The 16,508-nt window shown below is 43.3% G+C and overlaps 1 protein-coding gene across 2 annotated transcripts in view; it reads left to right on the top strand.

Annotated features, from left to right (window-relative positions):
• Window positions 1-3,670: 3,670 nt before the first annotated feature.
• Window positions 3,671-16,508, top strand: part of XPO4 (exportin 4) — a 74,717-nt gene continuing 61,879 nt past the window's right edge. Inside the window, exon 1 of one of the 2 annotated variants that reach the window (XM_027677191.1) lies at window positions 3,671-3,769. In XM_027677191.1, coding sequence (XP_027532992.1) covers window positions 3,689-3,769 — 81 coding nt within the window. In that variant the 5' untranslated portion in view covers window positions 3,671-3,688. Of the gene's footprint in view, window positions 3,770-4,368; window positions 4,428-16,508 lie in introns of those variants that run through there. The other variant, XM_027677192.1, reaches the window with a different exon arrangement.

Below are 16,508 nucleotides of genomic sequence, written 5' to 3' on the forward strand. Positions count from 1 at the left end.
TTTGCAATTTCTTTACAGAATTTCCTACAGGAATTGCTGCAGAAATCCAGCCAGCGAATGTAGGTGTTAGGAAAAAGGTGCACAGGAAAGGAAGAAAACTGGACATCCTGGCCAGAGAAATGAGGTCTACTGAAAATATAAGTTCAGCCTATGTGGGAAGACATCTCTTAAAAACATTTGGAAAACAATCTTAGGAACACTAGGAAATCAAGCATAGAAAATAAATCAAGATGCATGTCCTGATGGGAGGATGGTTTCTAAAGCTCCTACCTAACCAGTGATGAAAGATTAATTCCTCCCAAGCTTGTCACTTGCATGCTTGCAATTGTCATTGCACTTCCATACTAGTGATCCACTTCCCTACTGACTTCGATTTCCTTACTTCATCTAACTCAGTCACTTCTATTTCCTTACCTTAGACTTCGTTAGATGCTCCTGACTACAACAGATCCTTCCTAGTTTTATTGTATGCATGCATAGGACTGATTACATATTTAAAACAACCCCAAAAAAACCTAAGTCACAACTGTTTTACTACCAACTGTGGGTTCATTTTCCTTAACATTTTATTCTTTAGCAGTAGTTGGCTGTTTTCAGATGTGGGAGAAAGCAAGCTAGAGAAGGACTGCTAGAGCAGGAAGCACAGGCTCCACTACCAACAATATTCTTTTGGCAACAAGTCCAAAAGCTTGGAACTATTTTAAGAGTATTAATACCACAAAAGAGGGAAGCATGAAGGAAGAACATGATGCATCTTTTTTAGCCAACAGCAGAAATAGCTTCAGCATTCACTCTGACAAGACAAATGAACAATCAGCTTTTCTAAGACTAGCCAAGAGAACATTAAGATTATAATACAGCTGACAGAAAATATGACTACACGTTCATTTTTACTGAAGATTACTCCACTCAATCCTTTCATTGAAAATGAGGGCAAGATACACCTCATGATGATATGGCAAAATGCACAATTTCATCTTCATATCACTTGTAAAAGAGAACTGGATTTAATGAACATGCTGAAGTGTGCTCAAACAGACAACTTCAGGGGAAAGAGGAAAGATATAGATTGATCAAAACACTATGCCTATTCAGGGAACTGATGGATGGATCCTGTGGGTCATACCTTACCTAAAATGGAATAACCACTGCAGCAGTATAGACTGAACACTCACTGAAAAAGAAATCTGGAGCTCCTGGTGGACTGTGTCAAGGACAACACGAGCGGGGCCACTCCATGAGGGTGGATAAGCTGGGAACCGAAGCTGACCACAGGACAGGCAAGGTAATGCCCTCACCAACCTGGGGGCAGTTCCATTGGATTCGGGTCGGGCTGGGGTGGTCATAGGTCTTGAGAGTCCAAGACAAGGTGAGATGAGTCATGTCCTGAGTCCAGACAGAAAGTCCAACCAGGAACAGCAAAAGACAGAGAAAAGGTCCATGCAGGAGAAAGGGTTGGAGGCAAGGCTATTTATTACACAGGTCCATCAAGGAAGGCCAACGGATAAGCCGAGGCAACAGGAGACAGGACTTGGCACAGGCAAACCTATAGTACTGCACATGCTTAAGTCCCAAGTGATGGTGTCAGGGCAATGAAGGCCCAGCCATGCACTTTACTTGGTCCTGACAGTACCAAGTTAAACATAAGTAAGCAGGGTGCCACAGTGATGAGCAAGGCTACCTTTATAAAGACATTCTAGGTTGTTTTTACAGGCATGAAGCCAGTAGATCAAAACAATTATTAGTTCTCTTTACTCAGAACTTGTTAGATCATACCTGGAAAACCACATCACGCTCTGGGGCCTCCCAGTATGAAAAAGAAGTTGACAAATTGCAGTGAGTGCAGTTGAGGGCAGTGAAGTTGGTGTGGGAGTGGAAGCACATGCCCTGTAAGGAGAGGCTGAGGGAACTGCATCCAGTCAGAATGCTTGAAGGGAAATCCAAGAGCAAAACTCTCTACTGAGGTGCACAGCAGAAGGATGAGAGGCAACAGTCGTATATGAAGGTTCTGATTTAAGGGGGAAAAACATCACTGTGACACCAATCAAGTTGGCACAGGTTGCCCAGGTAAGTTGCGCTCTCTTCATTCACAGAGGTTTTCAAGACCCTGCTGGACAAAGCTCTAAGCAGCTTGGTCAGAAGATACAAGAAGCAGAAGGTTGGTGTAGAGACCTCTTGAGCACCCCAACCTGAACAGGAAAGGTGGATTTGTTGCTGTCATTCATTTCCTTGATTCTTTCCTCTGCCTTTGGCTATTACATCGTATCACCTGCACGGAAACATTGCACATGTACTCTCAGATTATGTGAACAGTCTGCAAGCATTCAACACTCTTATCAGCCTGCTCTGTTAGCTAATAAATTCCCAACTTTGCATAAGTTCAGCGCTAAAGGTCAGCTAATGTCTCCTCAAGGCTAGGGGAGCTATGGCTGGAAACACCAGGCTCTGTTTAGAGCAGAGTGGTCCAGTGGGAGCTGGGGAACAAAACATCTGATGCAGCTCAGTGGTCTGCACTGCAAGGGACGTGATCTGAAGGAGATCTGGCCTGGTCCTATTTTGGCTTCATCTGAAACTATCAAAGCTCCAACTCTCCTCCAGTGTGCAAACTGAAGTGGAAACCATCAGATTTGTTTAAAAGGCAAACTCAACCAAAATGAAATGCCAGTGAAGGCACAATCCGAGAGTTCTTTTGCTCCTACAGGTACAACAACGTTCTCTTCAGCATCTTTCAGAGTTGACACTGTCAACTACTCCATATCCAATAACATGAAAGGAGCTCCAGGTGGATTTACATGGGAAAAAGTGCATTTTAGATCAGTTTTAAACATTGGCTTGGGGTTTTCTTGTCTGTCATAAACCAGTCATTTGCAAAGATGCTGACCACGACTTTCTAAGCTGTATTTTATACTGAGATTATCATCCCACTACAAGTCTGCAAACACTGCTAGGCACAAGGGAATGCTACTACCCGGTACCTGCAGCCTCACTGACACCTGAGCTCACCGGGAGGCACAAGGAAATGCAGATAAATATCTCAAGGGCGGGTGCCAAGAGGATGGAGTCAGACTCTTTTTGGTGGTGTGGTGGTGCCCAGCGACAGGATGAGGAGCAATGGCCATAAACTAAAACACATGAAGTTCCACCTCAACATGAGGAAGAACTTCTTTACACAGAGGGTGGCAGAGCACTGGAACAGGCTGCCCAGGGAGGGCGTGGAGTCTCCCTCTGTGGAGACATTCAAAACCCACTAAGACCCGTTCCTGTGTCACCTGCTCTAGGTGAACCTGCCTTGGCAGGGGGGTTGGAGTTGGACTAGATGATCTCCAGAGGTCCCTTCCAGCCGTAACAACCTGCGGGCCGGGCAGGTGGGGTGACCTCGACAAGACGGGGGGGCGGCGGCTGCCCTGCCCCGCGGCTCCGCAGGTCCCGCCGCGTGCGCCGGGCCGGGCCGGCCCCGCAAGCGGCCGGTCGGGTTGGGAGGGGAGGGGAAAAGAAGGCGGGAGGGGAAAGGAAGGTGGGAGGGAGGGAGGGAGGGTAGCGCAGGGCGGGCGCTGTCCCCGCCCAGCGGTCGCGGTGCTGCGGCGGCGCCGCCGCTTCGCTTCCGCGGCGGGGCCGGGCCGGGCCGGGATTGGCCGCGCGGCCGCCTCGCCCCAGAATGCAGCGCATGGCGCGTCATTGAAGAGAGACCATGATGGCGGCGGCGGCCGCGGCGGCGGGGGGTGCCCCCGAGGTGATCGCCCAGCTGGAGAACGCGGCCAAAGTGCTCATGGTGAGGCGGGCGGCGGCACGGCCGCGCCCGGAGCGACGCCTCGCCCCGGGAGGGGCGCCTGTGCCGGACCTCTCTCCCCTCCCCGCCTCCGCTCGCGCCGCTCTCGCCCCTGGGATGCGGGGCTCGGGGCGCAGCCCGGCGGGGAGCGGCGCCCCCACCGCCCCGTCCCGCTGCCCGGGCGGCCGGGCTCCGTCCCTCCCTGTCCCTCCCCGGCCGGTCTCCGTGGCCCCGCAGCCTGGCCGGCCCCGCCGCGCACGCCGCGCCGCTGCTCCATGTGCCGCCCGCTCCCGCCGCCCTGGGCAGGTTCTGCCCGCGCCCCGCGCTGCACACCTTGGCTGCGAGGCGTCCCGTCCTTGAGCCCCCGTACCGCCACTGCCCGCCGCGGAGACCCTCGCCGAAGTTGCCTGTGAGCAATTCTCCCTCCCGGCGGCGGGGCCGGGGCCCCGGGCACGTCCCGCGGCGGCGGAGGGGCGGCGGGAGATCGCGCCCGTCCCCAGCCGAGCGCGGGCTGCCAGGCGCCGGGGGCAGCGTGGAAGCAGCCTCGGGAGTGGCGCGATCCCGTTCCAGAGTTTTCCTTTAAGCCGAAGAGCACCGAGCAGCCACAGGTTCACGGTGCTGCGGTCTTGAAGCAAAGCCATTAATGGTGCTTCGCACCCTGGTCTGTTTATTATCAATTAATTATTCCTGCTGACTGTGAATATGTTGTCTTAGTTTCATAATGGCGTGGAAAATTAAGTCCATATGGCAAAAGATCAGAAATGTGATGCAGCCGGGTACTGGCAGTGACCGCTGGTGTTCAGACATCCTGGTTGTACATCCTTGTAAAAGACTTGTTAGTTGAATGAAAAGCTGTATGTTGGCTAGTATAGTTTACAGGTCTTCCTTCCAGATCTTCCAAAAATGTCCAGCTGAAAGCCTTCCCCACAGAACTTATCTTACCAAAAAGCAATTCCAATAGAAATAAACTTTGTAAGTTGTTGATATTTAGGGGTTTCAAAAAACCCAAAGAAATAATAGTAAAGTTTGCCTGGTATCAATAATTAATCAATGGCCAGAGCCTGAACAATGGCAGCTCAATGTCTCGCTGAAACAGCCTGACTGTAAAGCGACAGGTGATCAGCTTTACTGCAGGGTGTCCCATCAAAATGCGTGTGTGTTACTCTTTATGAAGTCAAAGCCTGAAAAACATTGACTGTGTTTCCTAGCAGGAAAGTAAAGATAGATAGCTTGGCAACAAGCACTATTCCTTTTACAGAAATACTTCTAAAAGTATGTGACCAGTGATGCATTTTAAGCTTTGAGCTGTTTTTGATTCGTGCATGCTTTGCAAAACATGATTGTATAGATTGTTAGATGTTCTCATAAAGTATCTCCTTTTCAAAAATAACACAGCTGCAGTAATTGCCAGAAGTGTTTGACTGCATAGGGGAAATAAGTATTATGAGACAGACCATGTGTGTGGAATGAAGCTGGTGGTTAGGTAATTTTCAGTATCAAATCAACAGCATGTGGAGTGATATCTCCAAAGTCTTGCATTTGTGCTGGAAGACTAAATATTAGTTGTGTGGGCATTGTTTCCCTAGCATAGCCCTGCTATCATAGAGACAGACAAGCAACTTACTGTGGAGTTAAATTAAATAAATGTATTAATACAGTGAAAAGATACACGCCTGTTATGATAATGTTTATGCTTCTGTTGAAGAATAGATGCTCAACTTGCTGGTAAAATATATCTTGGATCTGCAAGCACATGGATGTTAGGATCCTTGCTGACTGTCCAGCTTCTTCCCATCATCTTCTGACTGTATGAAAGCTGACTTGTTGTGCTCTTTAGCTTTTACTTATTTCTTTTCCACATCTGTTCTTGGAAGTTTTACAGGCAACACTAAACTGACAAGAATTAGTTAGATGGCTTTTACTGAGGAAGCTGCACAAAAGATATTTACAAAAGCTCTCCGTGAGGGTAAGGACCCAGAGTCAGGCTTTAAGCAGGGTTGGCTGTGGAAGAGCTGTGAGAATAGGGTTATTGCTCTGTGTTCCTTCTTAAAAATCATTGGGTCTTTGGAGTGTTGGAGGAGAGGAGTGCAGGTCACCAGGTGCTTTACAAAGGTGACTGCGAGACCCCAGAGTTTGAGAGGGTTATGTGCGCTGGTCCTGTTCTTTCTTGCTAGCAAATGTGCAAAAAACAAAGGTGTAATTGTGTTTCAGGACTGCTCCTGGACAGTGATGATCTGAATATCATTTAGCCAGAGGACTGCACTGTTTGGCAAAAGAGGGCAGGAAGTATCTGTGTGTGGCAGTTGAGAGGCTGTGAACTGATCAAGCAAACTGGTGGGATCACTTAGAAAGGTATTTCTGTAAAAATCTGAGGACTTGGGGGAGGGAGGATGGTGAACCTGGTGCTAGTGGTGGAGGGCATGAGTAGAGGTCAACACCTTGCAGTGGAGTCATACGTGGAGCAATGGGAAAGGTTTAAGCTGTGAATGGTCTGACAATAGATGGCAGAAGTTTTAACTGGGCAGAAAGCTGTAGAGGGATTCAGCGAGGTTTTCTTGTGGCAGTCTGTTGCAGGTAAGACAATCCTGTAAAATACCGGAGCAGTCCTTGTAAAATGCGGTTGGCTAGGGATGCATCAAAAATGGTGCAGTGTATCAAAGGATGGAGCAGGGAGTGGTGATTTACGTGATACTTGTCTTGATTTCAGACTGAAATATTGAGCCTGTAGGAAAATAATGGACTAGAGAAATTTAGATGTGCTAATAAAAAGACCTGAATGAGTTTAATTAACTTTCCTCGAGGATAGGTATGGATTACTGTGAGCTCTCTAAATCTTTGATAAGTATTTCATAATTCTTTTTTTTTTCTTCATTGATCTGGGTTAGTTGAGTTTGCCTTTGGAAAATTACTTTTTATGTGTCAGATAAAGGATACATGAGTCCTGATCTTATACATTGCTGATCTTTATGGACTTTACAAACCATGGTGTGCCATGTTTAAAAACTGGAAAGATTCAATTTGTTCTCTCACCAAGCTTCTCTACAGGTCTATGGAAATGCTTTTTCTTTGTTATCAGTAACACCTTTCAGCAGGTTCTGGGTAGCCCGCATTGAAAAGGCTTAGTTTGGGAAATTATTGAAATTTGGTATAATTGAAGAGTTCTTATAAAAGATGGAACTTATGTTGTCATTAGCTGCCAAATGTGACTTTGGAAGGCTGGTACTGTGACAGTTTTTTGGTGTGTGTGAGAATATTTGGTATATAAAAAGTATATGCTTTTTGGGGTACCTAATTCCTTTCCAGTAAAGCTAAGTGGTGTTTATTTGAAATAAAATCTCCATTAGGGCTTTGCTGTGAAGTTTTTCAGTGCAACAGGCTGGTATACTCCTTTGGCCTCTGTGACATCGGCGTCTGTATGAACTGAATGAATTTACTGCTCCTCCATTTCCAACTGGCATCACATCCCTAATCAAATGTATTTCCTATCTGTTATGTTCTGTTTGACTCAGATGGTAATTAATGCCAAATATGATTAGTACTAGTTAAGCACTATTTTAATAACTGTCTTCATGGATGACAGAAGACATAGGTTGTATTATTGAGGAAAGAAATGTAAATGTCATCCCAGAGGTGAGAGGATGAAGTAGGAAGCATGCTTAAGACTATCTAGTTATTGGCTGAGAGTTTATTAAAGCAGATTGAAATTTTTTAGCATATGATATTCTGTGACACTTAAATGGAAAGTCATAGGCTATAGCATGTTCCACCCGCCTCCCTCCAAAAAGGGGTGCTCTGTTCTTACCTGCAGCTCCACTTTCTCCCTTGTGACCCTGTGCAAAAGATATTAGTACTGCTGAGATGACATAGGAACTAAACAAGGGAATGGATTTCTGTCAGGTTAACAAGACAAATTGGCTGTCTGTGGAGCCGTTTAGGTTGCAGAGCTAGAACAGGGGCGCTGAAATTAGATTGTGGGACACATACAGGGCTGGTCTGTCCCTGTTAGCGGTGAGCTGTCAGCTTGGCTCAAGTGTATGATATACCTTCACAGTACAATTTACTTGCTAACTCAGATTGTCTTGATATTAGAAATGCCAGACTTTGCTTAGAGGTGCACACCGAAAAGAGAAGAGGTTATGAGTTTTAGAAAGAAACATTCCAGCTGGAGAGAAGGAAAAAAAAATATAAGTCACAGTAAGTGTAGTTCGCAAAGTCAGTGGAGCAGACTACCTTGAGAGGCTATGGGATCTCCCGTCTTTGGAGATATTTAATACTTGACTGAACAAGGCCCTGAACAACCTGATCTAACTTTGAAACGAGTTCTTTTTTGGGCAGAGGATTGAGTGAAGTGAGGTCCAGAGTTTCCTGTCATGCTGAGTTATTCTATATGCTGTGACTCTGGGTAGCGTTAACAGGTTCAAGAACATTTGAGCAAAGGCCTTTGCAGAAGAATTCCCTTCTTTAAAAGTTTGTAAATGGTCTGGTTTCACTGTGATCTGTTTTTTGGGGTGGAGTGGATTCACACATTACCATCTTCTCAGGGTACTACTTAGTGGCTTATCCTGCCCTTCTGAGGGAGATTTCAGGCTAAAGTTGAGTAATCTGATGGTAGTCATACAAACTGCTCTTTCAGATGTTCAAATAAGCTTATAGAGTAAGAGTATAAGGGGGCACATTAGTAAGACCAAGTTGTTTATACCATCAACCATGACAATTTGTATGGTTGGCTCTTTTTGACCTACCTTTCTTGGAGATCAGGGCTGTTGTGGTAAGTGCATGAAACTGGCAGAAAACAACCCCCATTCCCTTCTAGCTGGTCCTCAGAAATCAGAGGGGCTGGGTGTGCTTTATTTCTAATTTATAACCAGTTAGGCACTATAAGTCTGGTTGCATTGAATAAGAACTTTTGTGGTCATGGATTCGTGAATAGTTTGATTTATTGAAGCAGCATTTGTTAGATTGCTGATGATAAATGCACTAGATGCACAAATTATAAGTGCATAGTGCTATGTACAGTTGTTCACGGATGTGATCCGACACAGTCAGGTGCAAATCTTACCAAAGAGGCGTCTCTGCTTTGGGGAGCCGGGAGGACCAAGCTCATTGACTTGTCTGTGAAGTGGGATTGTGTTCTTATCCTTCCACAGTGGAGAATTTCAAATACCAATTTTATAGTCCGTGGAAAAATGGAGGTGCGACTGTAGTAAAAAATCATTGACTATCTGTTGCTGCTGTCATAGATGTGGGATGGGGGCAGCTGTTTTCTCATTTTCATATTGGTGGGTGTGGTTTTTTATATGTAAACAAGGGATAAAGAGGGTCTCTGATTACCTTCAGTCAAACTGAGTTATAGAATTTACAGTTTAAACAAAGGCAGCACAGAACCATGGCATTTCAGTATCTTCCTCCACCTGGCTGAGGGAGCAGTGAAGGCCATCTGACCTTTACCAGGTCTTCACTCCCATTTATCTTTTTAAAGGAACAGATCTATAACAAGGATTGTTATGCACGGTGAAGGGGCAATGAGGCTAAGGGCTGGCACAGAGATGTGGATGCTCTTCTGCACTTCATTGAGACAACGTTGGGCTGTGAGGCCTCCACTTCAGCCCAGGCACCATTCAGTTGTTACGCCTTGCTTAACCCCAGGTGCAAGATAAGCAAGTGGCTTAGCTTGTGTTTTTGCCCAACCAACCTCGTTAATTCTCCACCATCTCACGGCTTCTCTGTAGCTTGACATAATAAACCAGTCCATTTTCCATAAGGGCCATGACATTCCTACTTCCACAAGGAAGTTCAGTTTCTTGTTGCAATTTGTTTTCATTGTGGGGCAGTTTTTCAGACTGTGAAGCATGGCTCCATAGTAAGGGTGAAAGGGAGAGGTGGACTAGCTCTGCTTTTGTTATGGCAGGTTACCTCTTGGAAGAAATCGGACAAATTAATCATTCCAATGCTGAGAAGATTTGTGGAAATCCTCCAAGTCATCACCTGCAAAACAAGCTGGATGTGTGCTGTATTATCTTTTGCTTCAGAACTTTTATGGTTGGTGCATTTTACAGGCACACAGTTCAGATTACAGCTTGGGAGATAAGTTCATGCAGTGTGCATCGTGCTAGTGAAACTTTTACCTGGGAGCTGAGAACAAATGTGCATGGAACATATCTGTGCTAAGGATGAAGATTGAGATTAGGGAAGTGAGAACTGATAGAGACCTTTGGAAAGTAAAGATACTGTTTGATGAAATTAAAAGCTAGTGAAATGGTGTTCTTTATGCTTAGGGTTTATTTCCTCTGACCATTTCACGGAGGGAGTGTTTGTTTTTTTGAATCAGTATAATATTTTGCACCCATTTGACATGTCACAGTTGCATTGGCATATTTCTATATTTTTGTTCTGAATAATCAATGTAAATTCTGTGTGTTTGCTTCTACATTTATCTACCAGGGAGCTTCATTAGTCCACAACTCCATCTGGATAATTCTTCTTCAGGCACCACCTACTGCTGTTTTCCCTTTAACCTGCTTCCTAAGAGTCTTATCGTCGTTATGCTAATCTGTGTTCATTAGTTAATTAACAGCTTTCCCTATGGAGAGGTAGAAGAAATCCTCTTGATTATTAAGTTGAGCTGATCCTGTCACAAGCAGATAAGTAAAATATTCCTTTTCATCAGTTTCTGACAGTGTTTTGATTCTAAAAAGTCTATCTGAATTAGGTATACATAAGATCTTTGTGATTTTCATGCACGGTGGGGTGTATGAGTGGCATAAACCCACATACATGCTGGGAGATGTGGTGTAGAAGGGAAGGTGTCAGATATGAGCTGTCGGAGACTTTGATGCAGGTCTCTGCTTCTTTTTAATCCCTTCAAACTGTCTAAAACATCCTGTTGAATAGGGAGTAGTTGTTCAGATAGAGATTTTAGGAAATGAAAGCAGGAAGATGTATTTTACATAGTTCCTCTTCTTCCTCCTGTCTGCCTCTGAAACAGAAAAAGCCCAAACTTTCCTACTTCTGAGACTTAACTATGAGTGGCCACTGTACAGTGCTGCCTTTGGCTCTGCCAAAACAGAGGGTAGTAATATACCCACCTGAGTGGTTGCATAGTGAACTAGATTGGGAAGTGGATGCAGGGAGAAAAGGTTTTTGCATTGAAGTAATTTTCACTGTGTTGCCTTATAGACAATTCTACTACCTTGATTGAGATGAGAAAGCTTGCCTATGCTCCTGAAAGAAATTTTGGTCAAACTATGTTGTTAAATCACTAAGGAAGTAGCAGGTATAATTCTTATCAAATCAAACCTGATTTTTAAAATAGAAAATAAAGTAAAGGTTTAGATTAACATAGAAGGAAGTGAATGAAGTTGTTTTGCTTTTGATACTTTGTAAATCAGATAAGTTGGTTTAGTGGTGCCTACCAAGTTCAAAATTTGCAGAACTATAAAACTGAATATGAAGAAAGGCTAAAGATATATCATGATTTGTGCTGAAACTATAGATTTCAGTATTTTATGTCGTACAGTCCAATTGCGTTGCGTGCAGCTGTGCAAAATGCTAGAGGCACAGTTGAAAATATGCCTTATGTCAGGATCTCTTGAAGGCTTTGTATAATTAATCTGTGACTGTGAAATTGATGAAGTGTAGAAGGTTTTTTGCCATGGAATTTTGTGGATTGTGATGGCAGTCTCTGGGATTTCAAAAGGCTTGGTTAAGGTGAAGAATATCCATAGTCGCATGTTTGTAAGTGTGACACAGACATAGGCTGTATTTTCACAGAAACCTAAACCAGACTAACAGTGAGTGTCAGAGAAAAAACATTACCTTATCTTTTTGCAGGATTGATTATCTGCTAGGTTAGTGAGTTGGACTGGCTTTTGGAATGATCTGCCAAAGCTAGAATAGGATAATACCATGTGTCTAGGAGTGGAAATGCTGTTAATTGTGGCATTAGTGATGGTATGCAAACAGTATCAAAGCTAAGAAGCAGCAGAAACAATTGTAAAAACACAAACCGCACTGGCTCATTTATGTGCTCATTGATGAGTTACTGCAGAGCTGCCACCAGTTTGTCTTGTGACAGCACAAGAGAAGTCATCCCTCTGTGCAGGGCCTGTCTGGGGAGAGGTGGAAGGTGTCCAAGCTGGTGATGTGGGGTGAAGTGACATCCTTTCTGACCCAGGATCTACATGTGTAGCTTCTCTGCCTTGGGCAAGCAGCAAAGGCTCTTCTCTTTTTGCTGATTTTGCCTGCCTCTGCAAATAGGTGATCTTGAAGGTTTTGGTATGAACTTCCCCCAGATCTAATCTGCCACAGCTTGGTCATGTATCGGTGGTTTTGGCATTCCCATAGTCCCTTAAGTCAGTTCCTCATTCATCTTGCCATGACTTCAGCCAGTCATTGGTGGTGCCGGCAGACCCTGCCTGCCAGGGCTGGGTTTCACCTTACAGCTCAGTTAGTTTCCTCTTGTTGTTGCTACGTTTTACACATTTGTCACTGTTAGATTTCATGAGGACTTCTCCACAGCGTCAATATGTAGGTATGTGCATACAGAAAATGGAGATGTCCAGGTGGGAGACTGGACCTGTAGCTCTGTTGCAACAGGACTGCGGTCCTGGGCTGGGGGGGGAATATGTTCCCCCTTCTAGCTAGATGCTGGTTTGATGCTAGGTGCCTTAAAGCTGAATTGGTGTGTTGTTAAAGCAGTGGCTGAAAAGCATTACATTAATCTTCACCGATCTTAAGTGCAAAGAGAGCTTTCTGTGTTTTCTGCATCATCATTTTGTTATTTTTTTGTCATTAGGATCTTAACTGTTCACATTTAGCTTACCTTTGTCATCTCTTCAGTCACTGGCTTCTACTGCTTTCTTTGCTAATAATATTGCTCCTCTTTGACTTTTCTTTCAACCATAATCTTGGTAGCTTCCCAGATTATTGATTATTGAGGAAATGTGCAAATAGGTTTACAAGACATGGACACTCCTCGCTGGTGAAGGAAGAATAGTACTTTCCTTACCTGTCAACAACCACCACCAAGGCCCAAGCTAAAAAACAAATGTGCTTCTTCCTGAGGGAATTTGGGAGGCTAAGATGCAAACCCTTTATTTTTTGAGGTTGTTTTAAGTGGGATTAGGAACAGATGTTGGGTAGCTTCAGGATAATGAATTGTTTAGTGGGAAATATATAAATATAAAATTCTGGTATCAAGAGAAATGACAGTATTGTTTCTGGAGCTAGTCTTCTGTTCATGTTACAATAACACTCCCTCTAATAGCACTGAGAATAAAATATAAAATTATGGCCACATTTCTTCACAATCATTTTTTCAGTAAGTATGTTTGCACTGTGACTGTTCAGAACTTGAGACTTGGCTAATTTATGCAGATTTCTTAGAGTGAACTCAAATACTTACTTTAAGGGAGTCCTAAAGACTGCCTCTTCTAAATAAAATCCCAAAATGTTTCTATGTGTAGTAAAAAAAAAAAAAGTTCTTCGTAAAAAAATGCTTTTTAGAAGATGTTTTCTCAGAATACATGTCATGTGTCTGTTCTGTATATCAGAGGATGAATACAGAGATACTGAAGAAGTTATGTAACGTAGTTCAGGCTGTAACAGCAGAACAAAGTGATGAAACAAGGTAAAAGTAAAGGACATCCTACCATCTCAAGTATGTACGGGAAAGGAGCTTTTTCTAGATATGTTCAGTGCAAGTGTGTAATATTTCCTGGTTTTGAGGGAAAGAAGTTATTATCTTTGTAAAATCATTTCGATTTCACAATTTCTTTTGGTTTCCTTATCCTCCACCTAACACAGATGATGAGCTTCCTCCTCTGGTCTCTATCTTTTTGCTCTTTTTTTTGCCAAACTTTGATTTTTGTCTGTAGCTACATTTCTGTTTGCTTACATGATTCAGATATTGTATTTTGTGTGTATTTTACTTGTGTCTGTAGGTTTTTATTAATACCCTAACAGTTAAAAGCCATTAATAAAGGTAGGTGTTTTAGGCCATGCCATTTTGAAAGTACACTAAACCAAAGGAGTTTTTCACATCAAATTTAGATAAACTCTGAGAATTCTAAAGACTGCCTTACCTTCCTTTTAATCAACTCTTCCTAAATAATTATGATGGGACAAAATTGTTTTTACATTTTATCAAAATGGATGGAGGAGGAAGCACTAAAACCTGAATTTTGGCAGAGAATCTGGCTTCCCTGTGTGCCTGCCTTTCTTCATTAGCTTGGTGGGAAGAAATGCTTTTGTAATGAGAGTCAAAGCCTAAAACACTCAGAAACCAAACTGCATCACTGTGTCAGTTTAAATATTTCATGTGGTGATGAATTTTGACTTCTGTGTTGGGGGCTATATGTGAGGCAGAAGGGGGGCTACCCATGTGATATCCTGTTACCCCTGTGATGTCCTACTCCATCTGCACATGCTTACTGTAGAAGGCTACACGCAAATAAAAATAATACCACCCTTGCAGCAGTGTGTGTGTGGGGGGGGTTATAGCTGTTCTTTCAGCAAGTATCATGTGAAATCAGACAGTAGGAAAAAATAGCTATTGTTAGACACTTCTACACGTACAGACAATAGGAAGTTTCAGAAGGAGAGTAGATGCTGACTGTATTTGATGTACTGTGAGCCTAATAAATGGGTTATATATCAAGTACATCTGAATTTTGGAAAATGAGTATTTCCATTACCAGCATTATTATGATCTCCTGTCTAGTAGAAAAGGGGTCACAAAGGTTCTTTCTTTACTTTAAACTTTGTATTGAAATTCATTGTTACTATCCTGGCACTTTTTGTTAAGTCCTGTCTATGCTGTCTTGTAGGCACAGAAACAGGCAATACAGACTTGAGCTACTTGAATCTTATGATCAAGTTGTAATTAGGATTTTGGGGGCTGTGAATGGCCTAGGGTCTATCTCTTGCTGGAGAACCAGGGCCTGTCATGGGGATAGTCCACCCTGAAGTCTCTAGTGTGTGTTGATGCTGAGACTCCTCTCCTTCCCACCTTTTTGGATAACAGAGAGTCTCAACTTGGGACCAGTGTGTATCTTCCATGCCTCCTTGTGGGGAAAGAAAGAAGCACCTGCAGTTGGTGGGAGCCAAGGGAAAAGCTTGGTTTGTTCGTGCCAGCCCTTCTCCTCCTGAGGCCAAGCTCATTCCAGCTCCAGGAGATGGTCAGAGGAAGGTGTTGCCAAATTGGCTATCACTCAGAACGTAAGGCCAGCCACTGCCAGCCCCTCTGATATCTGAGGACCAGCTTGAATACAGGGGAGTTTAATTTCTGCCAAATCTCCCATCTCTTAACACAACAGAAAAAATTGACCTTAACACAACAGAGGGAAACAGAGAGCAGGACTTGAGGCTAGTGTGAGTGCAGTTGTAGTAAGGGCTACTTTGACTTTTTGTGTCCTTTAGTAACATGTGTTTTTAGGGTTCCTGTGCTACTGCAGTAGTGATATGTGATTTCTACTGAAGTCAAAGCAGATTGATTTTATTTTTTAACATTAAATGCTTTAAAAAGATTTGGATTTGGAACGATGAGGCTTTCTGTAACCTTATATGGGGCTCTGGTCCAGCACTGATGAGCCTAAATTTGCAACTCTTGGGCTATGCAGAATTCAGTCATTTTCCCAAATTCTGCTGTAGCTATCCTCTGTGGGGTGGATGGAGTAAAGGCTGATCCTGTTCATCTGGTGCTCTCAGAAGGTTGGCACGAGGCATTGTAATGTTAATTTAGTTGAATGTATGGATTTCTTGTTGAGCAATGTGCACAGCGGTTAGAAAAGTTCTAAATGAATGCTGTGAGACGACTGACAGCAGTCAGAGCTGATTGGATGAACAACTCACCCAGGTATGTAGACCACTTACAGGCATCTGTTTGTCAATGTCTTGTCGCAGCTACCTGATGGCTATACCTTCATCATCCTCTGTTCTTTCCTCTTGCTCCATTATGGTCCTGCTTCCTTGAACAGAGATTCCACTTTGTGTTCCTCCCTTTTGCGTCCCCAGGAGATCTCTGATACCTGTTTTGAGGCTGAGAAGCAGACATGAACAGTGGAAGCAGTTCCTCTGCAGACTGGTTACCACAAGTCATGTATCTGAAGCGTATTGTCCATGTAAATGAATGGTAATTTCAGTGGAGGACCTGTAATAGTCTATAAGTGTGGGTCAAATTGTTAGTAGAGAAATAAAATCTCAGCAATTTTTGTTGCTTGTCTTGGAGAGGAAGTCTTATCTCAGAAAATGTTTTGATATTGATGGCAATTGATTTACTTTGGCTCTTTAGTCAATTAATGTGTGTATATATAATATCTTATATAAGACCATTTCAAAACTGAGAATAGATCTTATCACAAAGCACAATTTATCTCCTGTTTTACTTGCAAAAGACATAATAAAGTACTTCAGCTCCAAAATACAAAGCAAAAGCTGATATGAAAAAAATAGTCTTTTTTCCCCTATTGTTAAGTTTCTGCATGAAAACAAGACGTGAGTGAGTAGATGTGTAGGAGGCAATTGCTCCAGCAGTCACACATTTGTTCCAAATATATACCGAAAAATACTGGGCACTCTGGGGTTTAAATTATTTAAGTAATAATTACTTTTGGGAAAGAATTTAAAAAAAAAAAATCAAAGAAAGTTTTTGTTCAGAAAGTTTTAAATCTCCACCGTGTTGTCTCTAGTGCACGTCTGGTTCAAAGTTATTTATTTCATCTTACTTATCCAAGATTATTTTTCA

Source organism: Neopelma chrysocephalum, unplaced genomic scaffold, assembly GCF_003984885.1.
Source record: "Neopelma chrysocephalum unplaced genomic scaffold, ASM398488v2 Primary Assembly neopelma1_43, whole genome shotgun sequence".
NCBI classification, from domain to species: Eukaryota; Metazoa; Chordata; class Aves; order Passeriformes; family Pipridae; genus Neopelma; species Neopelma chrysocephalum.